This window comes from Corvus cornix, chromosome 7, assembly GCF_000738735.6.
Source record: "Corvus cornix cornix isolate S_Up_H32 chromosome 7, ASM73873v5, whole genome shotgun sequence".
Taxonomy (NCBI): domain Eukaryota; kingdom Metazoa; phylum Chordata; class Aves; order Passeriformes; family Corvidae; genus Corvus; species Corvus cornix.
The window spans coordinates 31352212-31378909 of NC_046337.1; the positions used below are offsets into that span (position 1 = coordinate 31352212).

General features: G+C 38.6%; 1 protein-coding gene across 8 annotated transcripts in view; it reads right to left on the reverse strand.

Annotated features, from left to right (window-relative positions):
* Positions 1 to 242: 242 nt before the first annotated feature.
* The window catches only part of PMS1 (PMS1 homolog 1, mismatch repair system component), a 46417-nt gene continuing 19961 nt past the window's right edge, over positions 243 to 26698 (reverse strand). For all 8 annotated transcript variants that reach the window (XM_039555475.1, XM_039555479.1, XM_039555480.1 and 5 more), the window contains 7 exons: positions 23205 to 23327; positions 21929 to 22072; positions 19801 to 20696; positions 15376 to 15831; positions 14710 to 14840; positions 6325 to 6485; positions 243 to 4554 (listed from right to left, as the gene is read on the reverse strand). In XM_039555475.1, the coding sequence (XP_039411409.1) occupies positions 4363 to 4554; positions 6325 to 6485; positions 14710 to 14840; positions 15376 to 15831; positions 19801 to 20696; positions 21929 to 22072; positions 23205 to 23327 (2103 nt within the window). In that variant the 3' untranslated portion in view covers positions 243 to 4362. The remainder of the gene's footprint in view (positions 4555 to 6324; positions 6486 to 14709; positions 14841 to 15375; positions 15832 to 19800; positions 20697 to 21928; positions 22073 to 23204; positions 23328 to 26698) is intronic.

Sequence of the window (26698 nt, forward strand, 5' to 3'; positions counted from 1 at the left end):
AACAAAAGATTTAACATTTCCACATTTATACTCTCCATAATTTCAGATATGATGCTCCTTACTTACAGAGAGAGGGAGAGAGGGGAAAAAAAAATAAAAGCAAGTCCTGGTAGCCTTCCATTTGCAAAATTAAATGGATGTACCTGACGTTTCTTGTAATTGCTAATCCATCCTGTTAAATACTGGGTAGAAAAGAAACAAAATTCTCAAGAACCCTTCAATATTCCACTGGAGCCAAAAAATAAATGCAGAATTATAAGTTTATTTAACAAAAGAAACCAATCCCCACTAAAAAACTGATCTGCTTTACAGAAGATAAAACAAACTCTGAAGACCAAATATTATAAACCTTTAAAAACCTAAAAAGTTGTTTGTTGAGGTTAACTTTCATTAAAGTAATACCAGTAAGTGTGCAGGGGGGAAGAAAAAGGAATGAAATCCTTGAGATTAGGGAATGTTTGCTTGTATAACTAAATAAAGTGCTTGGGAGTATTGATTCTATTGATACATATTTTAAATGTTCCATATCAGAATACAGAAATAGAGAAGAATCAATTCTAGCAAATCCCAAATTACATCATCTAGATTTTACCGTTACTAATGACTGCTAGGTGCTCCTGAAGTAGCTTCAATGTTCCTCTGATTTTTCTATAATTTTCTGAATGGCTACTATTCATGATAAAGAGAAAAAACCAAACATGAAATAATCCAAACTGCTTCTCACACACACTGGTTAACTGAGAGGAAACAGAAACTTCTATAGTAAGATTCCTACTACATTCAGAAAAGACACATGTAAGAGGTGCTACCTCTATTTCCTGTTTATATTCATATTTATATGCAAGAAAAAATAATTTTTTTTAATGAGATTTTCCTGTATTTATAAAGATAAATTGAGTTCAATGGTTTCCCATTAAAGGAATGTGCTTCTCAGAATTTGGGTGAGGGGGACTCCTGAGCTGCAAACATACCACCAGAACCAAACCTGTCCCAACCAATCATACAAACGAGCCTCCGAAAAATGCAAAGCTACATACAACCAATAGGCTTTTTAAGTTTTACTACGAGATCATGATTTGGGCCGGAAAGCTCCTAACTCTCCCCTAGGGAACACTGTTACCCAGATTAGGTGTATTTTAGGAAGCAAATCTGCATGCCACGAGGAGCAAGGTAAGCAGTAATGCTCTGACCTGCTGGGGACACAAAGTAAGAAAGGAATGATGCTCATCCATGGTCAGTCCCAGACCTCGATTTAAGTCCAAATTGTACAAAACCGAAATGCCAGCAGAGGGCAGCGCAAATACGAGAAGTCCCTGGAATGGCCCAGTCCGGCCACTCGTGGGGAAGCAGCTGCGTGGGTGCAGCATGAGGGACACAGGGAGGTGGCTGCCACTCGCTCGCCGCTGGGACACGCGCCCACCACGCCCTGCTCCACAGCTCTTCCTCTAAGGAAAGAGGTCAAGTATAACAATATCCAAGCCCACCCAGCATTACACACTTCAGGTTTTCTTTTTCCTTTCAAACAAACAGCCCACAGAGCTGGGGGCGGACTGACTGCAGGAATAGGCAGCCTTTGTGTGTTTCCCCAAGAGCTTCATGGGGCTCACTGTGGAGCACCCCGTGCTGATGCAATGGTGGAAGATGATGTGCCTTCCTTCTCCAGAACTGCTACCTCAGGCACACCATTTAACTTCTTTTAAGCTCGTAAACCTAGAAATGAGGTACTTCTATTCTTTAAACAAGGAACATAAAATGAATGCATCACTAGAGGAAGATGAACAGTGAGAACATCTCTAGAAACAGAAAGTAACGTTTCTTTTTGTTCACACTGGATAAAGCAAGGAGACCTCCACCCTGTCCTATCTAAAGCCATCTCCCATCAGCAGAGCATCAGTGTAACTCACAGTTGCAGCTCGCAGTCCGAACCACAAGTACTGTGGTGGGGAGACACCCAGACTTACAGCTCCAAAGCTGTGCTCCAGCACTCGCTGCTGCCACCCAGCCACACAACATCCTCCAGTGTTCCACAGAGACAGAAAACAACTTATGTACACATACCTAAGAAAGAAATCCACAGCAGCTCTCTGAGGTGTAAGGACAGCAGACACAGCCAGGAAAGGAGGGAAGACCCAGCTCCCAATTGCCTAACCTGGTGCACCTGCACCCACTGAAAACCCTGATGCTAATTTGCTTCCATAGCAACTAAACCCACCCTGGCACCTACGAATACCATTTGCCAATCTTGTTTGTCCTCAGTCTAAGGCCTGAATAGCTATTAAAACTTGTCCTCTTGCTGTAGACTCAGGTGTTACCAAAGATACTAGCACTGGCTTCAGTATAATTAGGATACAGCTATCTTATATTTTGGAGAAGAACCAGCAATTATTAATCCCATTAAATACTATATATTACAGTCCAAACTGACTAAAATTGGTGCACTATTAATTTAAGTTCCAACAAACTTAGTCAGGAGATAAATTTCTATTCTGCAGCTTGCTTTTGGCTTTTCTCACTTTAATAGCTACTCTCTAAACTCCCAGAGTTTGTATTCCAACAAGAATAAAAATAAACAAAGTATAACCTTCTGTATCCCGTGCAAGGCTGAGATCCTGTTTCCCTATCAGAGCCAAGGGTCACGTCTCCTTCCTCCATCTCTATCCACCTTCTCACTTCGATTCTAAAAATTCACATCTTCTGCACTGAGTGACATTTAGAGCCAGCAAGTGTTCAGTTTGCAAGTGACATTCTCACTTTGTGCCTTGCTCACCTTCAAGCTTGGAAAGATATCCTGCTTGTGCCCTCTGATGATCCTTGCTCTTTATGAAAAGGATAAACTTACTTTAATGGCATAAAGAAATAATCATAGAATTGCAGAATAGTTGGAGTTGGTCTTTTTAAAGGTCACCAAGTACAACTCCCCTGTAGTGAACAGGGACATCTTCAACTAGATCAGGCTGCCTAGGGCCCCATCCAACCTGACCTTGAGTATTTCCATGAATGGGATATATACTACCTCTATGGGTAACCTGTTCTAGTGTTTTACCACCCTCATTGTAAAAAACTTCTCTCATACCTAATCCAAATCGATCCTCCTTCAGTTTAAAACCATTACCTCCTGTCCTATTGCGACAGGCTCTGTTAAAAAGATACTCACTGCCTTTCAGGTTAGAATTTACATGTTGTGATGTATGGCTGGGATGTGATTTCTTAAATTAGTTCACCAGTTCAGCATCAGTGATTACATACTCAAATACTACATTTACTTGTCTGGTCCAACACTCCTGTCCACAAACTAGCTTGTACTTGGGCCTTTCAGCAACCTTCAACCATTTACCCAGCAGGCACAGAAACACTACAAAGCTAGGTCCTACCACCACATCTTCATAGGGCCAAGATTTGTAAATGGCAGCTGGGGATGGACATGAATTTTCAGGTGAGCTTCAAACTTCTAAAACATACTCTTCCAGAGACAAGGCAGCTGCTATGCACAGAAGGCCTAAGCGGGTAGGTTTACAGAAGTAGGCCACTACTTGAAATAGAGGAGTAAACATTGTGTTCTGGTAGAATGAACCAGTTTACCAAAATCAGTAGCTCTCTATATAGCAGACTATGCCCTAGTTATGCCACATTCTCCCCGAGGGAGGACAGTTTAAGTTTCCCACCCCCAAACAGTTTGTGTATAGCACTGCACCAATAAACAACCACGGGCATCTGATTTCAGTGCTAATATGTGCTTCTGTGACTCAGAGCCATTCTGCTTTCAAGTAACTGGCCAGTTTTTGTTGATCTGAAGTTTTTGAAGTGTACTACACTTTTAAGAACCACACTTCCGTAAGTGTAGAATTTTTGGACATTGGACACTAGGACTGTCAATACTCATTTACATGAGCTAAGAATTTCCAAATATAAATACAACACCATAGAAGTCTAACTAAAATACCTGCTTATGGCAGTGCCATATTTAAATACTTACAGCTATCTGGCATTCCTTTGAAAATTAACATCTGATGTCCTTAGTACAGTAAACTTTGCCATGCTCTGTTGAAAGCAACTTCTAACCACTTCACATCTAAAAAATTCTGACATACTGGTATTTCTTAAACCTGCAGCAGTAAGAGAAGGATGAAACCAGTTGAGAACACTTCTTTAATAAATTCTTTTTAAAAAATAGTGGGGAGTTGTTTCTCTACAGTATTTATTTCCAGTTTTCAAGTAGCATTTTTATTTAAATAAAGTCTTTAGGAGGTGAACATATAACAATGAGAAGTCATTATACAAAAGTTTTGCACTAAACATACTGAACTTACAGAGTAGTGATCAAAATTAAGCAAGAGAAGTATGACTCCAAACAAAATGTTCCATTTACTGAATAATTTCCATGGAGTTGTGCTTGTCAGCTTCTGGAATATCTGTTAAGTGATGAAAAAAAGGACGACCATGAACGCAGCCTTTATTTTCCTTTCCAAGCTGTTGCTTCATCCTGTAAATTGTGTTTTGTACATCTTCTTTTGACAAATGTAAGGGCAGCTGCCGAGCTAAACGTACTGCTTCTCCCTGTGGAAAGGAAAAACAAAACCCCAATAGTTTTAAAGTACCATTTTTTAGCACATTAGCCTGGGGCTACCAGAAAGCAGGAATTAAGCACTCACTGTTTAAAGGTCATCCCTTTCTGCCAATTAAATATTCCAAATCCCAGAAATCTAAATGTAACTCTAAACATACCTTACTGGTCAGTTCATGACATTTCTACAATGGAGGCATGCACAGTCAGCCCCTGGTCATGTTTGCTCTCTTTTAGCCTACTTTTTCAAGACGCTTTGTGTTTCTGAAGATCTCATTTCCTGTTTTCACCAGCATCAGCTGTAGATGTTTACCAGTTCACAAGAGACATTTCACACCATAAACTTTAGAACTATCATAAATTAAGTCAAACAGTCAGTGAGTAAAGTTTGAAAAATACTCTAGCAAAACTGCAGATTAATGTTGTATTTGCTATGGTCTATTGCATCCACTTATCTCAACATTCGAAAGCAGATGTGACTGCTAAAGCACCCACCCTCAAAGAACTAAGCAGCTTCAAAAAGAAGTTTTGTTTTCTCCTCCAAGATGGGCCTTCTTGCCATTGCCCTCTCTTCTGTCCTTAAGTCATGTTGCCTAGGCAGAAATGTATGTGGCACACAATCTCCCTTCATACTGTACAAACCTGAGCAGCATTCATAACAATTTAATCGAAATCATCCCATTTTCTTTGTCTGAGTTTTTTTCCCACTCCTCCAAGTGAGAAAGAGATCACTGTGGACTGTGGACTGTTTTATACCCTGGAAGGCTGCTGCTTCAACCATTACCTATTCTTTCTTCTGCACCTATTGACTGACAGCAAAGGCTGCAGACATGTTGCCTGCTCAAACATGAAATGAATAATCAAAGTTGTGATTCTGAACATGACAGTGAATGCCATTTCCAGTGTTTACCTCCCAGAATGGTCAAAAAATTCAGTGCTTACTTCTGAATAACAGCTTTTATAGCTCTTTGGGGTTTTTTACAAACCATTCCTGTCTCAACACAGAACTTACCCCTTCTTTAAGCTTCTTTCATGAATGCATGAGAGTGGTCCAGTAGCACTAACAATCCCTTGCTGCAAAGGCAGCTTACTGCCTCAAAAGACAGGGAAACATTTGTATAATAATGCTTAAAAGATAAAACACATATTCTGTGTAAATATGTGCCTAAGTCCCAATTTGAAGTAACCCAATTCAGGAAGGCATGTTATAAGTACTTAAGTAAGAAGAGACTTTACATATATTTTGGTAACCTTTTTGAAGAGAATTGGTATTAAAGAGCATTAGTGACACAGCCAGACAAGAAGTAGTAACTACTACTGTTGGTTACTCCTGCTTTAACTAGTACCACATTTATTAGCTGTCTCTGAAACTTCAAGCTGTTATTACCTCTGGATGGACAATTTATTTATTTGCATAGACAATATTAACACGAGTCACTGCCATTCTGTGGCAGTTCTGTATTCCAACATGGAGAAATGCCTTTCTAGTCTGAAAAGTGCCTTACAGAGGAAACACCTTGTGAACATCAGCTTTTGGCATGTGTTATATCCCACTGGGTGACTGCTTTGGGTATGTCTAATGGAAGTATTTTGGTAAGGAATACACAACTCAGGAGGATATAATATTCTCTTTTTCAAAAGTAACTTCTGTTTAGAACACAGTAACATTAATTAAAACACAAAGCTGAAAAAAAGATTTTCAAGCAGTTTAAGGAATTACAAGTTTAGCTGGCTAATACTTAAAAAGAAAGCTTCTGTCTCACCTCCAAGTAATTTACCACTTTGAGAGGCCTACATTCATACACTTCCTTTGCATTTCTGTTAACTACTGCATTCAGAATTTCTTTCAAATCAGAAATTCCAAAATATGGCAGACAATTTGCCATCCCTTCTATTTCAAGATGACTTTCTGTAGCCGAAACACCTGAAAATACAAAAACAAAACAGTAATTCATACACTGCTTTAATTTCTATTCTATAGAAATTCACTGAAAATTAAACTGATGCAAAGTCATTTAGTAATTTAGTCCAATACAATTAGGAAACTTTTTTGTTCCTCCCTTGGAATGAAAAGCATTTATTTGCACAATGTTTCATTATGATGATGTGTGTTTATTCACATCACAAATGTCTCAGCTTACATTAATCCAAATCCTAGCTGGCACCGTTTAATGCTTAAAATATTTGCAGCATTCCCAGTCTTGAGCACAGCTTTAATTAAAGCTTCTGTGACTTTAATTAAACATACATAAAACTAAAGTAGAAGCTAGCAATAAAACACAATTTAGTTTGAAAAAAATTAAAACATTGTTCGCACTATTTCCTATGTAATTGGTTGAAACATCTGTAAAGTTCAAATGTTATCATAACAAATTCAAATTCTACTGAAATAAAAAGCAGTTTTTTCTCCTACCACATCTGAGGAAAAACTCAAGCGCATAAAACTAGAGGCTCTGTGACTGACTTCATATTATCATTCATATGGTATCACTGCTGGAGCAGGTACTACTCTGAGTAGGAATGATGAATAAAAAACTAAACAGCCTTTCTAACAGAGTATCTATTCAAGTTTTGAGGTCTACACAATTTCTCTTCTTATTCACATTATGGGAAAAAAATTGATGAAGTTGTTCCCGTACAGCAACCTTTTATCCACTCCCAGTCAGAAGCAAGTTCTCTGGTGGTCAGGCTCACATATTCTCACTCAGTCCTTCAGACTATCCTCTCGTTCATGCTGGGTGCACAGAAACCTCAACCCAACCTGCACAGTCACCTTCTCTTTTCCTCCACTACAAGTTTAACAAGTAAAACGCTTCACAAAGACAGCATGGACAAATTTAATTAAAAATGAAAATAAATCTAATCTGTGTAATGGCTCCAGGTAGGATAAATAACCTTCAGCCCAAGTCACAAATGGTTCTTGTGAAGTCAAAAGAGCTGGAGACAAATATATTGCTCCAAGGTGGATTAAACTAACAAACTGTCACAAGGGATAATTCCTGTTCCTAGTCCAAACAACAATATGAAATATTTCAGAAGTGAGAGAAAATATATATGCAACGTAAGTCAGCAAAATGTACTTTCATTAGCTGGTAGAATGAAGCTGAGTTACCCATGTCCAGGCCCTGTTTACTGGACAGTCATTAAATAAGAGCAGAGATAACAGGATGACTGTGCAGGTTGAAACTTTTCCTAAATATGGGTGTGTCACTGGGCAAACAATGCTCTTGGGCCTTTTTAAGCCTCACGGCACGAGTTACTTTGACCAGTGGGAATTTGATATAGGAAACAATCCCCCATCGCCCCTCCCCCCGAAAATCACATAACCTTCTTCCAGCTATGTATTCAACACTGCTTTACATCCGAAACTTTATTTCGTTTTTCACCCAGCCTTGTCTTCCTTCTCTTTTTCAAGCTGCCTTTCCCTAATCACGGCCAGCAAGCAGAGACATATTTTTATATAATACTGTAAACCTGTGTTCAGATTCAGCTTAAAGCAAAATGTTAAATTATAAGAAAGTTTGCCAGATATAAACATTTCCCCATGGGAAAGCCTTTCAGTAAGGGACAGGGAAAAGATAAAGCCTCTTATAAAAATCTTCTTCAGCTCTTTTCTCTTAATTTTTGTCATATTTTTGATTTAATTACAGATTAGATTTGAGGAACTATTTCAGACCATTTGATTACGCTGCTTTCTCTCTAGAATTAGAACTTAGTTTATTTGAAAACCTTTCAATAATTACCCCTCTATATTTTACCAAAGACAGGACACAATTTTTTTTAAGTTTCAAGTATTTAGATATTCAGTTTAAAAACTTGTACTTCCTGTGCTTCCTTTTAAAATTCTATGACAGTGAGGTTCTGGATTTGCAAAATATTTCCTCATATACTCTTCAGCTTCAACAATAGCCATTGTTCATCTGCAAATTTTCACAGCCAAATTTAACTTCGCTAAGTTTCCTCTTTCATCTAAAAGTCAAAGCAGGCTTGAAAGTGTTTAATTTAAGAACAAACAATACAAACCCTGGCTAAGGGAGGTTTATTTCTTTGGCATTTCTGTTTGTGTGCCAGTCTCCTTTTCTGCCAACATGCTTCAAACTGCAAAGTAGCCCAGTTGCATTCTGATTAACAAGTTTATCTGCAAGTCTTTGCAGGAACTCCGATACTGGCAACACTCGATGATATAAGCAGATGTCCAAGCCTCAGTATACTTAATATATATTTTGTCAAAAATTTACAAGATTTTTGAGTATTCAAACAGCAGTCCTCAAGCAGTTGCCATGGTATTTTCTATGAAATACTTTGCAACTTCCAAGGAAAGTATTTCCATGAACAAATAAACTAGCTTTCAAATTACTTTAAAAATGTGGATTTCTCATTGTTACAAATTTCCCCTTTCTCTTTCCAAACAAAGCATTTACAATCATCTTTGGATAATTCCTTCTTGATGGCCAGGAAAAACTGTTCCCTTCCAGCTGCCACCTAGATTAGGTGACACTATAACACTGTCTATCTCCCAGTCTATGGTCAAAACTCAAACTGAAATTAAATTGCAGCATGCTTTTCCACTGGTGGGTTGCAAGAGCTGAGGCAGTTTATATTACCAAGAACAATGGGCTATTTACCTGTTACTGCTCTTTGAGGCCTTATAAGCATATTCTTTGTACATACTCTCGTTGACTACATGAGGCAGACTGCATTCTATCAGGCAGACAATTCTACCCTAAAAGCCTGCCTTGGAGCATGGCCCAAAACCCACCATTGATACAATACCAGCTAAGGTGTTTCCTTGGTCTCATTTCCTCTCCAGCCAAGAATTCCCATCTCTCTCTAGGCCTTTCCTAAAGGCAAATGGACAGATGTGCAGTGAAGGCACATATAACAAACACATCTTAAGAAGAACTGGACAGAAAGTAATCCATCTTACTTCTTGAAATGTTCCCTGCACGTAGGGGTCACTGTGAGCAAACAAATGCCTGGCAGATCCCAGAACGCTGAGTATTAAGTAATCTGCTTTATTAAGTAAAAGCAAACAGACTGCTCTCCCAAAGGTAGCATCACTTGAAGTCTCAGTAAGGCCAGAACATGAGGGGGTGGGAGGGCAGTGGAAGACAGACTGGAGCTCAGCGTCACAGCTTTGCAAAATACAACTGGCACATTCCACAAAGAAACCATTGATTTTGCTTAACTGACACACTGACAGCAAGAAGTGTTTTCTTGGCTATTTCACAACATGTTTTTCACTGTGAGCTATCCAGAGAAAAATCTAGTTGAAAACTCCTTAGACTTATGAGCAGTTAATACGAAGAGAAACAGGGAGACAATACAAAGATCTTCCAAAGGTCTACCAGAAACATGAAGCAGATGGGGCACTTTCAAAATCTAGGACACTTGGAAAAACTTTGATTGCAGTCATACAGAGTCTCTGAAGAGAGTAAAGGTAGATTACCTTTCTGTCTTCTAGCAGGAACACATTCAAAAGGCAGACTTATCCTCAAATGAAACAACAGGTAAGTAAGGCCTGCAACTCCCATACTCTTGTAAAAATAAACATCCAAAAGTGAAAATACAGAAGTTTAAGCAGTTTTCCCACCAAAATGGCAGAACAAGAACAAAATTCCATGTAGAACTGAGTTCTTGCCAGGAAGAAAACAGCTAATTAGACCTTTCAAAAACCTACTAGGAGTAGAGTATCAGGTGCCACATGTTGCCATGGGGTTCAGAGCAAGGCCTGTGAGAAAGACTCCTGGTAAATTGTGAGAGCAACTAAAACTCAGAACCACCCCACTAGCTAAAATGTCTTGGCCATTAAAGACTTAAAAGACATTAAAGACACTAAAATGTCTTGGCCATAGCTGTATTTCTTTGAATTCCAAGAACTGTAAGGGAATAAGATTCAATTTCTGAATATTAATCCCAAGATTAATGCATGATTAATGAATTACTCATTTTTTTATCCTATGAATGACACTGCCCCTTACATGTCATCCAAATAAGGAAAAATTAATACTTTGGGGGGGGGGGGTTTCAAGTAAGAAACCATAAGAATGAAAATCTTCATAAAAAGCCCGTCTGTGTCACAAGTTGCCAGAAGGTAAGATTCTGAACTGCAAAGAAGGATTTTTTAAAGAGATCAGTTGAGATGCAAGCTTAATGCAGCAAAGGGATTACCGAATTCGCCTTCCAAATTCAGGCAGCTGCTTAGGGTCTTCTTAAATAAACAAACAGTCAGTTCTGTAAAACACCCCAATGCCACAAGGAAATAAGGAATAAATCTATGGTCCTATACTTAAATTTAAATCATTACAGTCATCTAGGAAACTCCCCCAGTGAGGTGCACTAGGCAAGAGGTCCAGTGTTCCAAATTAGTATCTGAGTATTATGAGTAGACTTAATATATGGTAATGGGCAGCAGTACTCTGGGTCCTTCTCTTCTTTGATAGCAGAATATCTGTAGAGATTTAAACAAATAATCAGTGCAACCTACTAGACCAACAGTCCTCTTCAGAGACCACCATGGGTCAAGGAAAGCCTCTTCCATGACTAAAACTGCTGAACATTGAATTGGAGCAGCTAAATTTCCTATGTTCTTGTTTTGGGAGGTATCTTAGAGCTAGTGATGGCATCACAGCCTTATTCACATGAATCAACAGAAAGGCTTGCTATTTTGTAAGAAGAAATTATCAGAAATACCACTTGTAGGTTGAAATTCAAAACCTTAAGAAATCAATCAATCAATCAATCAACAAATTTGCTTGTGATGTAAGGGGATCTCTGTCAGAAAAAGTAAACTTTCTAGTACAGAAAATAACACTCTTCACTCAGGATGAAAAATGAAGGAATGCATATTAATAAGTCCCAATAAGTGGCTATTAATGAGAAATCTATCAGCAGTCAGAAAGGAACATCTAATACGACTGTATGAGGGCAGAAGTCTCAAAGGAAAATACAAACCTTCGAATATGCTACAGTGGACCCTGACAGAGAGAAATAGTTGATAGGACTGACCCAATTAATCCACAAAGTTGGTAAAAAATTACAAGTTACAAAGGTTGTGTGCACAGAGAATGGGTTCTGGTGTGCTCCTATGGATGCTGCTAAGGAGGAACTCTAGTTACCACAGCTTAAGTGCACGTTTCCATTCTAGGACCTCTCCACATCAAGCTGTGACTTTATCATCCACCATGCAAAGTAGGAACCTCTGGCCCAAAAAATGAACAATATATCCTGAAGAAACAAAATCTTTCTTAAGCAAATTCTAGTTCAACATCATCTGAATACCTCTCTTTCAGGATGTGTCTGAATTTCAAAAACGCCACAAAAACAGACACCGAATACAGACAGTGGAAAAAAGTAATGCTTCTATAAGGATAGTGAAAGATGTTTTATAGAACAAACTGGTTCTCTCAGAGTTAAGAAATCCTACAGAATACTCAGGGTCTAAGTGGGACAAATGACTCCTGGTATGCAGGTCTCTTTCTGTAAAGATTATACAAGAACCTATGAATTAAATAACCTTACACTGCATAGTGAAATTCCCAGAGAAGGACACATTAAGAGAGTACCTGTGTGTCTAAAAATCAGCTCTAATAAGCATTTGTAGAAGATAGTGTATTTCAGGGACAAATTTAAGAAAAAGAGGAGGGACTGATTAAGTAGAAATCCTTAGCTCAGTAGGAAAAAAGCCTGGAGAAATTCCATTTGTTTGCTGGTATTTCTACCTTCATCTGCAGTGGTATGCTCTTTTAATAAAAGAGGCTGTAACTGCTATAATGTCACCAGCAGAAGCTTATAAACATGACTGACAAGACTCAGATGTTATTAACTTTTCACTCAAGTAGTTAAAATAGAAGACTGGGACAAAGAACTGAATTAGATTCCCATTCTTCACTGGGCTACTCCTATGGTTCATAAACCTCCACAGGGCATACAAAGCACTAACTGTAAACCAAATGAGAAAAGTTTCCTTGAGATTTCATTTTCTTAAATTTACATCTTAGGAACACGGGATTGGAAGACTACTTCCCAGTTACTGTGTCAAGTCCTTTGCTATTATACTGTTACAATGCTTCTCTTAAACAAACCAAGCTGTCTTAAAAGTAGTTTCCCATTTGGTTTAGGCCAAGACAGCCAATTTTGTTCACAGTAGCTAGCATGGGGCTGTGTTTTGGATTTGTGCAGGAAACAGTGTTGGTAATATAGGGATGTTTTTGTTACAGCTGAGCAGGGCTTACACAGCATCAAGGCCCTTTCTGCTCCTCACCCCACCCCACCAGTGAGGGGGCTGAGGGTGCACAGGGAGTTGGGAGGGGCACTGGGCAGCTGACCCCAACTGACCAAAGGGATATTCCAGACCATGTGGCATCAAGCTCAGCACACAGAGCTGGGGGAAGGAGGAGGAAGTGGGGAATGTTTGGTGTGATGATGTTTGTCCTCCCAAATCACCATTATGTGGGATGGAGCCTAGCTTTTCTGGGGATAGCTGAACACCTGCCTGCCTATGGAAAGCAGTGAATTAACTTCTTTTATTGTTTCATTTCTGTACACAACTTTTGCTTTACCTGTTAAACTGTCTTTATATCTCAACCCACAAGTTTTCTCACTTTTACCCTTCCAGTTCTCTCCCCCATCATGCTCAGGGGGGAGTGAATGAGTGGCTGTGTGGGGCTGAGCTGCTGGCTGGGGTTAAACCATGACATATCTGCAGTACAATGAGATCTGTCAACAACTCTCCACTGCTGCCTAGAAATAAACTAGAAATTAAACTTTCCACCCAGGAGGAAAAAGAAATTGTCTTCAAATTTTCATATTCAATTTATTCACGTCTAGTTTACACTAACTAGATTTCAAGCAAACTTAGAACATCAGGAGGTAAAAAAAAAGTTTGTGAGCAAAACTGCTAAGCCACAATCCCCCTCTCCCCCATTTGCCTAGGGACATATCATAGAGGTCCCCAGCTTTTGATTTGCTAGTCTGAATACACCATGTAATAACTGCCTCTTACAGTACGTTTTATTTCCCTAATTATTCATTTCATGATTTATTACCATGAACACCTCTTCTACAAAGGTGGTGTTATTTATGTAGAGATTTAGTCAGTCAGAAAGAAGTTTCCTTGGTTTTTCTGTGCATGATTCAGTAAGGGAAACAGCTTTGGCTCTGTTCTTCACAAGAGCCAGCCTCTGAGTGAAGGAGTTGGTCTACATCCCTTTTTTGTACCTACCCTTAAAAGATCCCATATGTTACAGTACATCTGTCATCACTCTACATATGTGGGGATCTGTAACACATGAAGCTATAGCATTTCTAACAGCTCTTATGGCCAGTCTTTTCCCTGAGCTGTCAGCTAGGTGCTACCCCCAAAGATGTTTGCTTTTCTTGGAATTCCGCTATAGAATTCGTGATCTGCAGAACCAACAGTGGGTTGCCCCTGTGTTTCCAACACATCCCTAGAAATCATTCTTCAGAAAGATGTAAAAACATCTGAGCTCTCTTACTAAGGTAAAATAAACTTACATAAAATGCATTTATTCTGTGATCAATGAAGAGGTACTGAAAAGTATACTCCCTCAAAAAGTATGTTCAGATCAAACTCTGAGAAAAGGTGTGGTGATCCTATGACCATCTCTTTGCTGGCCCCTTTAGGCTCTGTGTTACAATTCTGATAGGAAAGTATGACATCAACCAGGATCCAGCTCCTTACTGGACCTCCTCAACTGCTCAGCAGTACAGGAGTAGCCAGCTAAAGCACATACATGCAGTGTGTTACTTCTGCAAGTAACACCATTCTGGGCTAAGGAGTTCTTATCCGTCTAATCTAAATTATGTCAGAATGGCAGTTAAGGATATGGGTATTGAGCATTTTGAGAAAAGAAGAAAGAAGTGCGGAAAACATGGATTTCAGAGCATTCTTTGAAATACTATTAGAATTTTCTGTTTAGTCATCAATTTCCATTGCTCAATGTTCTGTGTAGAAGACTACATTCTTTGCCAAGAAAATAAAATCTCAGTATTAAGGAAAGCAAGATGCTAGTGCTTTAAAAGACAAGGTGATGTAGAATAACATGATCCACATTAACAGTAATTTAAATCATTAAATCATAAGAAACAAGCTAAAATGCAATTAATAGTTTTTAAAACTATCATACCTTCTATCACTTTTATCTGGAATCCATTTGCTACAAGCCTTGGATCTGACAAATAACCTGATCCATGGAAACTCTGGTAATTCTTCTGCATCTTATGAAGAGCTGCCATATACTGAGATCCACCAAGAAGACTGGAAAAAAAATCCCCCAAGTGTTAAAAACCAACATCCCTTACGTGAAAATGACAAGCGTGCAAAAACCACAGAAAAAATGCAGCAAGTGGTAAGGAGTGATCAAGATTTTTTAAAATATTTTAAAAAAGCAATTTGTTTAAAGAAACAAAATGAGAACTACTAACTTATCTTAGTGAGTGACCAAGCTAAAGCATACAGTAATAATAATTCTAACAGCCATTTCCTAATTCCTGGGGGAAAGTCAGCTACAGTGAAGTTGTGAATGTGGAGCATTTAATTTTCTTCTGGGGGAGGAAATTTGTATTTGCTTCACTACTAATGAAACTGGTCAAAATCATACTTATTTCAACTAGAGTAAGACCAAGGGCGCTCATTACATCAAGATACAAGTATAAAAACCAAAAATCTGTTTTAATAGGTGAGTGCACAAGTAAGCACAGCATTAGCAAGCAGGGCCTTGCCAGAGTTTACTGTGAATAATTAACAAATGATGCTCAAGTAACATACACATTTTTGCTCAATAGTACTATACCTGTCCGTTAACACAATTGGATTGTCCAGTTTCTCTACTGGAAGCTTATGGTTCATCAGTAATCTCTTAAATAGCAGGGCCTCTTCCAATCTGTATGGATTCAGCAATTTTAGATTTTTTTCAGTAGCAAGTATCCACACATCAGGAAAACTCTGACGACGGATCAGGAAAAGCTCGCGTTCATCGGAAGCATTTTTCTCTTGTCTCTGAAGGTGACGTCTACAGGAACTCAGAGAAAAAGGCACTGGGACAATTTTCACAGGCTGTTCCAGTTTCCCCTTCTTTTCAATCTGGTCATGGAATATCTTGTCAAGCTTCTGCTGGTCAGATGCAGAACTCTTTAGCTTGGGTTTGTGTTTTTCTGCTTCCTTTGCTGGTCGGTGTATCGGCTGTGCATTGGCTTTCTTGACCTCTCTGTTGTACCGTTCCTGGTCCTTAGTGGCTTTTATCTCATAACTTAAAGGAGAAAACAAATCAGAAGCATCAGCAGATAAAAAGCTCCAGACCCCAGCTCCTAACACACTAAAGCAGAAGGCAAGGTAACCATTTCAACAGCCAACAACCACATCCATGGTCCATTCAAGTACCTGCATCAATACGCTGCCCACTGCGATGGAGATGGCGACTGTGCCTCTATTACATCACACCTTGAACAAAAGCTGGAAATTTTCCTTCATCAAGACAGCCAGCAAAACATTAATTACTGTAAGGGGGAGGAACTCTTACTGTAAGGAAGAGACTGCATCATTTAAAGATCTACAGCAAGGGTCTTTTCACCTCAGTCCCTTGTTTAATTTGCAATCACACATAGAGTTTTGGCAGGAGTTTTGTGTCACAGGCACATCCAGCTCAATTCCCAGTCATTTAAGCTTCTAGAGCTCTACAGACTTCCAGGGGAGGCCATGTGGCTGGCAGGAGTTTGGAGCTTGAATAATTTCCCAAGCCTCAGGCCTTACTTAATAAAAGCATATTTGATTTCAAATGGCCTAAAATTAGCCATATGAAGTGTAAGAATACAGAATATGTATGATTATCACAGAATTCTGTAACTAATAATCAATCTTACAGATTTTTCAAAAACAGTCAATAAAAAACTACTCCTAAAATCTGTCTAAATGGTAAAAACATTACTACATACTAAACCTCTACAACATGAACGGATTCTTAATGAGTTTATAAATGTCAGACAGATAGCTAAACTTTTATTGGTCCCAGGTTTATGCTTGCCTACTGAATATGAATTTCACTTTTCTGAAAGCAAAGAGCGTCATTTGCTGAACTCCCTCTTTTTGCCTTTATTTGATATTCTGAATTCTAGAAGGTAATTCAAACCAGTCTAATCTTCAATTAAAACAAAACCAAAAAAAAGTAGTACTATCATATGTTAGTATTGGAAATAAGTATTTTAGCTGATCATATTTATTTATTGCTACTTGCTGGAACAGTTTGATTCAATTATGTGTATGCATGCTGGAAAATTAAGGTCAACAGAAGGGTCACCATTTGCAATTAATTATGATGTGCTAGCATTCACATATGGTACTAATATTTAGTTAACTAAAAAAGTCAGCTTAAATAGTTTCTTGCAATAAATCACATCCTAGAAAATATGGAGCAAACATTAAGATAAAAAACATCTGCTCCTTTTAAAATGAATGGATGAAATCACTTGAACAGATTTTTTTTTTAATCCCAAATTCATTTACAGCTTTGACCAGATCGATAAGTACTTTGTTTTGAATAGACCTAACAGTAATGCACAAAAATATTTAAGTGTAAGAGAACTGAGCTTTCAGTGATCACTGATAATCCAAACCAAAAGCACTTCCAAACAAAGTCCAACTTGCCTGTCAGTTTAGGCTACCACCAGAAAATTCCAGTCTTACAAAATTTGATTGCGAGCATCTTCCAAATTCATACACATCATTATCAGTGATTTGCTCAGAACCAAAGAAAAACTGCAGATTGACAAACTATGAGGGAACACCTTTGCCTTTCTGAAAATCCTTCCACAGAGGAACATATAATCAACAAGCGCTACAAGAACAGCTTTTCTCTGCTTTGTCAATTAAGACTGCAAATTCACGATTCTTTTCTGACGCTACAAAACCTGAAGCCAAGGAAATCTGCAAAACTGGGTGTAAGCACAGAGTGGAAGACTAGAATGAAGTCTAGTTTCAAAGGCAGTTTTGGTTTAGCTAGAAAAACGGATCCACAATATATTCTTTTCCCCTTGCAATGTAAACCCAAACAAAATAATCAGTATACTAAAAACCCCCTTTTAATATGTAAGTCTCTCAGCCCTTATGAAACAAATAATGTGAATTTGAGTATTTGGAGCAAACTCTGACAGCAAAGACCATGCTACCTGAAAAAATGTTTCTCCCAAGGCACAAATCTACTCATGAAGAATTACTGCAGAGTGCTGACAAGGTGATTAGTTAGTCCCCTGGTAATGTGTGTGGCTTTGAACCTTTCCTACACCTTCAGGGTAACTATGCCTGCCACTGTTACGGCACTTGGAAGGATTTCTCCCACTCCTACCTGAGCCTGATAAAACAGGAAACACTAAGGCCAGAAACATGCAAACTGTATTAACCAAGAGCTGAGTGACTGCAAGGACTGAAATCCTTTGCAAAGCAGGGGGATATGCGATGCTGCCAGCATGGACATGCACGGAGCTTTCCTCCTCTATTATAAACCTAAAGACCATAACATTTGACATTCCGGTTGTGTAATAAATGCTGGCTTGTTTTGAAAAGGCCATCCTGTGTCACTGTGAGACATCTGGTGCTTGTACAACTCCCAAAAGGGATTTAAATTAATTTAGACCCGATGGAGGGGCCACAGAGAGAAACAGAGATGCTGAAACCATGCACACCCATTGCACAAGGCAGGACTTTATCACAGAAGGATGGAGGACTAGAGCCCAGGAAACGTGAGGTTATGCCAGCACGGATGCATGAAGGAGAGCTGTGGCACTTGGGCTGCCCTGATGTATATACGTTTGTTGTTACCTCTAGGTGGCCCAATTTATCCAGAGTACCTGGAGGCAAGACTTATGTTCTCTGCTCCAAGTCCTTCTGGATTGCTGCTTTGCAGGAAAAGTTGTCTGTATATCTCTTCCTATTTGTTATTCTCTGAGGCAATTTTAAGAGAATAAAAGTTGAAAGGTAAACCGAAGCTGGTATCTATAGATACAACTAGTGGCGAATTCTTAATTTCTTTCAACATCCATGGGATTCAATCCTACATATAAGGAAAATATATATACTACATATAATATATTGCATTCAATCCTACATCTAAGGAAAACTTGATTACCAGAGAGGTATCCTTCCTGAACTAATGCAAAGTTAATCTGTAGGCACACTCTTTAACATAACAGTTGTACCAGGAAAGCAACCATGAAATCTCAAAAGCTAAAGCAGAGCAAATTAAAATTTTCTGAAACAGCTGGCAGAACCTTTTGTTTCATTTCATTTAAAGCATGAATATAATTGGAGTAGATTTCTACTATTACATTAATATTTCTGCTTATGCAGAGATGGACACCAACACTTTCTCAAGCATGGGTTTGTGACCATAGCGTGTTGCTTGCATAATAAACCATAAATTAGGTAAATCAGAAGCTAGGTGAAAAGGTTTCACTTAACTCTCATATAACTGACATTCAGAACAATGCAGATGTTTTCCTAAAATATTTTCTTTTCTTGCAGATGGATTTCAAAAACTCAGTGACAATTCATTTCAGAAAAATATGGAATTTAGCTGTTCAGATTGCAACCCAGGAAGAGACTTGGTCTTGCTTGAAACAGATTAAAATTTAGACTGTGCTGTTCTCTCTGAACCAGCACTAGAATAGCTGTTTAGGGGAAAAAGTAATTCCTTGTGTCATTTGACTGAGTTTTGCAAATACGAGGTGTCCTAGGTCAGGATACAAACTAAGTTTAGAGGAATGGAATTTACCAAATGTTCAAGGACTAAAGTTCCTAAAAAAGAATTCTCACTTTATAGCAATGAAAGTTGAAAAACCTCTGAAGAACTCTACAGCGCCTCACCCATCACCGTGCTGGTTTTCAAGGACAGTGCATTGGGAGTGACATGCCCTTAGAAGTTTGTAAGATTCAAACAGACACTTTCTTGCCTGTTATCTTAAATAACTATTCAGCAGAACTGTCCCTAACTACTGCTGTCTCTAACCTAACTGCTGCACAGCAGTAGCAAAATGAGTAATTCCAATCAGCAGTGCACAACTGCACACAGCAAAACGTGACAACTCACAATACTGATTCTGATCTTGAAAAGTCAAAAGTCTTTCTCTATTTTTTCATAAATAACTGGAAAGTTACAATTGTTAAATTTCATTACAAGTGACTCTTTGGTAGCTTCCAGATTCAGAAGCAGGACACGGCCTGAACTTACTTCTTTTTTTCCTCTTCACTCAAATTCTTCCACTGCTCTTCAATTGTCAGCAGGATGTCATTCATGCTGGTCTTTGGATTATCATTTATCAATTTTGGACGACATTCATGTGTGAAAAATTCAAACGCAGACTTTGGTTTCTTTATTATTCTGCTATTAATTAAGTCATAAGCTGCCACACGTCCAAATTTTTCACTTATCACATTTTTTTTCTTTATGCTTTGATTTGAGATTTGTGGATCACTGCTTTTTTCACCAGTGTATTCATTTTGCTTATTAGTTGTCCCTCCAGCTCCAGGAATCAAAATCTTAACTGGTTCCAGCTTGTCTCCCAGACTGTCTTTAAATCCACTTCCCATACTCCAACTATCAGCAGAGATTTCAGGTACGTCCTTAGGGACTAAGGCTTCCTCATTTTTATCTATTTCATCAGTATTTTCAGAGCTCAAAAGATGCTCATTGGCTTTTTTAGACTCGGGATCCACAGGAACACTATTACTTTGAATATCAGCCATATTCTGTCCATTCTGTTCCTCCTCATGCAATAAATTTAAGGAACTGTCTGGAAAGGCATCACTCTTAGAAACCTCTCTTTTGTCCAGGTGACTGTGTACATTATCACCACTAAATGTCTGATGATTTAAGCAGATCTCTGCGTTTTTTCCTGCTTGACAGTTTTGCACATCATTGCTGAGTGAAAGGAATGAAGTATGAGCATGTAGCTCATCATTTCCAGATGGTCCCATTTCATTAACAGCCACATCTGTTTGGTCTGTTCTATGAACAAACATGTCTTCTGAGGTAACATCTGTTTTATTACTTTCACCAGGGACTGTAGCAGGTAGTGGCCCATACAGTGATTTCAACACGTTTTCAACTGCAAGTAAGACAGATTCCTGGAAAAAAAGAAGAAACAAAACAGAAAATACACACACACAAGTGTAACTTGTGAAAATATAACAAGTGAAAATGTAACTGCCAGATACCAAGAATATGGAACAATATGCAAAATGCTCTCATTTGGAATAATTTTTAGACAAATCTGGACAGATTATTGTACTTCAGTTGTTCACACATTCTAAAAGACTCTGAACTAGACACTTTCAGCCTCAAGTATTTTGTGACATGTGTTCTGCTTCACTAGTTTACTCTGATATCACAAAACTAATTAAATGCTTTCTTTGTAACAGGGTTCTGGCTGCTTAAACCAGCATCAAGTAAAGCTATTCCTGCCTAATATGGAGTTAGAAGTTTACAGCCAAAACAGGTGCACCAGCAACATCCAACTTCATGTGAATGCTTTTGTGTAGGTGCTTTTATGGTGCGTGTTTCCAAATCAACTTTGCACCAAGTGATGGAAATTAATAAGATAAAAACCCTAAGCCCTAAAAAACAAAAATAAATTTTAAAAAGCAGGAAAAAAAAAGAGAAAAGAAACTCCAGCCCTTTTTCTGATGACAAAGGAAAACTAGATCAAATCTAAAAATGTCGTGTTAATTTTCATACAAGTGACACTTGACAGGCAGTACATTTACAAGAGTAACACAGACAAATACAAAAGGTTCTCATGAAGAAGAGGATTAACATACTGGTGTGATTACCTATATTTACTTTGAATAAGCACATTATAACCATCAATTCAATCTTTCTAATTTCTGTGCCACTTAATTGATGTCATCAATAATCTATACACATAATGACAATATAGTGCTTTGATGAGAAATCAACTCCCCTCCTGCCCACCCTCACCTTAATGGTGGTGTTTAAATAGTGATTACTTGGTTTACATATGAAGTTAAGCATGAGATTTATGTAGGGCCACATTTCGTAATTCCACTTAGCTTCTCTCACTGTAAAGCCATTTGAAACCAAAGTGGTACACACATATATTTAACAGCATCAAAATCTTTTAAATCAACTGGGAAACTAATTTTGAAGAATCCCCCACTTAGCCTGTTCAGTACTTTTTGATGAAAACAGTCCTCTGACAAAGACAAGCTGTCATGTAACTAAAAAAAACCAAAAACCCAGTGGCACTGCTTATGTTTGAACATTCTGGTAGTCCCAAGGCCCTTATTACGCTTATTTAAAGACTGACAACTCAAAAACAGAGTAAAATGGTAATTACCTTATACTGCAGCAAAACTTGTGTTTTATCAGGTGTTATATTCACATCCACAGCAGAGGCAGGTACAGCAATATTCAAAAAGAAAACAGGATATAAACGAGTACAGTCCTTTTGTGTCATCTGACTGTAGTACTGTCGAATTAACTAGAAATTGATTTAATAAAGAGATGTCAGTAAAGGCAATAATATACACAAAAAGGCACAGAAAAAAATTTTGACATTATAAAAGCATAACTGGTTTGCTGGTTTTGTTGGTTTCTGAAGTTAAAGAAAAGCTTAAAAGGTCCTCAAATACATGTATGCCAGAATAATCACCAAAAGGGCAGCTCCTGGTGGTCTCCATGACTTCATAGCATGGAGGTAAAAGTGATATGTAGCCTATTTTCCATGCAGGGCACTGTATGTTTACTTTGTATGGTAGTATGCTGAACCCCACTTTGAATCCAGGCTTCCCTGCTCTCATTAAAGAACCATCTCTGTCATGGGATTCAAGCTGAGTTTTGAACTCCTAGAAGAGCCAGGCACATCAAATAATGCATTGAGATGGATTACCCTTATTCTGCATTTAACATACCAACACAGTTACAAAGCTTTGCTTCCCAATTGAAAACTACCGTTGTGTCCACTTTAAAACCTACATAAACACTTTGGCATGAACATGATTTTCTTCCCTGGTGATGAAAAGGATTAGGACAGCAAGGCTGCTCCAAGTGAAGTGCTGCAAGGTTCAGTAGTGAGAAAAACCCAAGAGTATCAAATTCTGCCTACACAATGCCTAGCTGTAGCCAATGCTGCTGCACTATCACTTTCATTTCTACCCAATGCATACACAAATTTAAAGGGAAAGCATGGGTGTTTGCTTGAGAAGCCCACAGCTGGAAGTGGACAAAATCAAAACTATTTTACAGAAGAATTCTCTTACAAGAAACTACATGAAGTTCCCTTATGGGAAATTGCACAGGTGATTTCTGCAGATTAATACAATAAAGAACCAACTATTCTGGTGTCTTGCACAGAGCATCTGAAATTAGTTTTGTTAAATAGCCAAAAACACAACCTCCAGCTCTGTGGTCTGACTGCAGCAAATGGAATGGAACTGAGGCACCAGCAGCGTCAGATTTGTGGAAGGGCTTTCTGTTGTAAATGCTAGTATCTTCACCTGTGATATTCTTAATTATTGCGTGTGGGAAAAAAAAAAGTTGTACCTTGGTTAGGTGTCTCTGTCCTCAAAGAAATCACATTTCTATTCTTTGAATTACAAGCTAGAGGATGTTACCTTCAGTATTTCCTTCTGAAGAACTGGACGATTATTTATAAAAATGAAACTCCTTTCCGAGCTTGAAAGGCTTGTCAAAGAACTGTCTGACTCAGCTTTTGGGAGAAATCCAGAAAGATTTATCTGTAATGATAAAACAAATACAGTGCAAAAGTCTTCTAAAGAACGTTTCTAAAGAATGTTTCGTTTATAGAGGTGAGATAGTAAAAGAAAACAGTACAGGAGTCCAAGTCATTCAAATGCATGCACTGCTTCTTGACAGTTACAATATACAAAGATAAAGGCAGCTAAAGGAAAAAAAGAAGAGGCTGAGAAAGATGCGTTTGTATCTATTTCCCTTGATCAATTTATTGAGATATTTCCCATTTGGACTGCCAGTTACAGCAGGATGCTGCCTGGAGCTGAGGCTGTGGAGAGCCAGACCAGCAGCTCTTGGCTTGCTGACTGCAGGGTCACCAGCATAAGCCCTGTCAAAGCTAAAGGCACAGAGTGCTGCCCAACCTGGCCAGGGCAACAGTGAACCACCCCTACAGGGAAAGCCCAAAACACACAGTCCCTCCCTTTCTATGTGCAAAGCACCTTAAATAGCCTGTCATAGGGCATTTATTCAGGGCACCTAAATTTACCTACGCCACCTGTATCCAAATCATCTGACTCTCAAGAGTGCTGAGCACCCACGATTCACAGGCTGCAGCAGAACCTGTGAGCACAGCACTGCCAGGGAGCCTTAGAAACAGTACATGATTTGTGTACCTAACATGAACTCCCAAGCTTCAAGATTTTTCTATTGAGACTCTTTAACATGTTTTTTCAGGTCAAAATAAGCCTGCTGACTTGTGCTCCCTGTCCTTATCTCTTCCCCCTCCCCCCACTAAGCAACGCTGAAACTGTTGGATGGATTTCAAATCACTGATAAAGAAGCAGAAATCCCAAAGATGTATTTCCACAATTCCTGTGATAACTGACAGCTGTTTGGAGAGAACAGCCTCAAGATAATGACCTTACTAAGGAAAAGGCAATTGTAACTTTTCAAAAGACAGGAACCAGCAGCACGCATGAACTGACATGCTGGGCAGCCCACATCCTGCCCCACACACTGCCCTCTGCCACCTGCCCAAACTAACAGGTGAAGAACCCTGGGGCAGCACGAGGATGGAGATTTTGGAGATATGGGAAAGTCTGGAGAATGTTCTGGTAGCAGGGTGGATCATTGAACACAGAGATGAGTCCTCATAAGGTCTGCTTTTGGCAGAACCCCTTGTATTTACTAAAATCCAAATTATCATGCATTTGAAATGGAATTTAAAATCCAAATTTGGGATTTGGCCTATCCTTCCCATTCATCTACGTCACACCAGCTATCTGCTCATGTGCTCCCTTATTCCCTCCTGACCTTGCACCAAGCATTCTGTGCTAAAGCTGGCGTGTTCTGGTCAGCAACGTCGCACAGAACCAAACACCACTGGTCAAATTAAAGAGGTGTCAAGTATCTGTTGGATGATTATCAGAAAACAACATGCAGCACTTCTAGATTTTACTCTGCAACTTTAGCACATCCTCCCCCAATGTTCTTCCTCTATGCTTCAAGCTCCTTTTCTAATTCGCAAATATTTGTACAAGTCTTTCACTTCAAGCGATATTTTTACATACAGAAAACATAAAAGCAAAACTGAAAGTCTCTAAATAACTCATTTAACAAGTCGCCAGATTTAGAAATGGCTGACTGCTGTTACTATTTACAGCCATGTAGACTATCAGTATGCTCATTGAAAGTTATCTACAATTTATAAAACTAGTCTTAGTAGAACTTTCATATATGAAAGTATATAAAAAAAAAGGACAAAATTACGGAGACTGAAAAATATTAATGAAACTTTAATTTCATACTAATCAACTGTTTTCAAAATTAATACTTCAATAAAAACACCAACTTATACATGTATTAAAATATAATGTGATGGGTGGACAGCAGAATGCCTTTCTTTAATACTTATCTTTCTCCCAGTGGCACATGTAGCTGCTAAACAGCCTTCATAGGAAAAGAAGGGACTAGGGAAATTTCCTGTGAGAAAGTTTTCAGCCCAAATAAATCTATCCGTTTACAAGACTGGGGATCTGAAAAGTGTAAATACTGCCTTGTACTTGTAAAAAGTTGTGTCATCTCTTTATTTTCTTAGTTTTCTTTTTATTTTACAAGTAGCTCCTGAGTCTGCATGCTTCAAAGCTAATTTGAGATGTGTTCCTGTTTCATTCAGTGCTCATAATAGAGATGTTTCCAAGAAAGCCAGTCTAAAATCCCTGGATCACTTGTTCAAGAAGTTTTAACTCTGCAGTAAGGAACAGCAAGATTAGTTTTGTCTTCAGAGGAGACTTTGCAGCAAAGGAGCAGGAAGCTACACAATGAACAAGTAGGAGTTAAAAGAATTAAAGAGCTGCCCTCTGGTCTATATAGCAAAAAAGACATGGACCTAATGGGAAGGAAAAAAAGCAGTATATGCCTTGCCCTTAAATACCTGCTCCAATACCTGCACTCAAGGGAGAAAAAAATGGTTACATAGGCAACTTAACTCTGTCACTTCGTAGTGTTTGGCTGCCTAGTTTAGAAATGTCAGAAACAGTTTCTGAACATCGACATTATGCATGGATCACTTATACACCTATAAATGATGCACATGGTATTTTACACACTATTTAGAGACAGAGAGAGAGATGGAATGTTCCCCAACTTCTATTCAAGGAATATGGATGCCTCATGATATAGCAGAGAAGTAATGTGAGAACCTGAGTGCCCCCTCCAAGCTAGTCCCTTCTAAATACCCCGTTCTCTTCCCTTTGGAGCTCCCTGCACTTGTCCTGTGGGCACATCCAAGCTACATTCAGGTAAGAATAGCTCTGGATGTTCTATTCAGACATAAACAACTAAAACTTTGTAAAGTACACGAAGTGACCTTGCTTTGATCCCCCTCATTTTACTGCATGTATAAAAGCATTCTGGCAAACTCAGGATTTAAGTCTGAATAATGCTGTTGAACTGTACATATAAACAGTCAGACTTTAAAGTCTGAATAATCTTATTAAGCACATGCTGAATGCAGCATTGGTAAGTTGTCTCATTGCAACCTTACAGTGATTCATCTCATCCTGTCACGGTTTATTACTACAGGATACAGGAAAATGCAGCTTAGAAGGTTCCAAGATAGTAAGATTCCCCTTTAATAAAAATGTCTCCCAACAAAAACGGAAGTAGAGTAAAACATTTTTGAAAACATAAGACAAAGGAATTCATGGGGAATTCCTTCATATTCAGAAGGGGCAAAAGAAGCCAAGAACACGAATTTTTTTGAAAACTAGGAAGTATTTCCTTGAAACACATGGTTGGTGGAAATTTTGCATAACTTGCCCTTCTAAGTATGTATTTCTTTCACTGCTCAGGTGCCCCCACTGAAACTGAGGGGATACTCTTTAGACTACAAGGCTAAGAGGCCACGAAGATG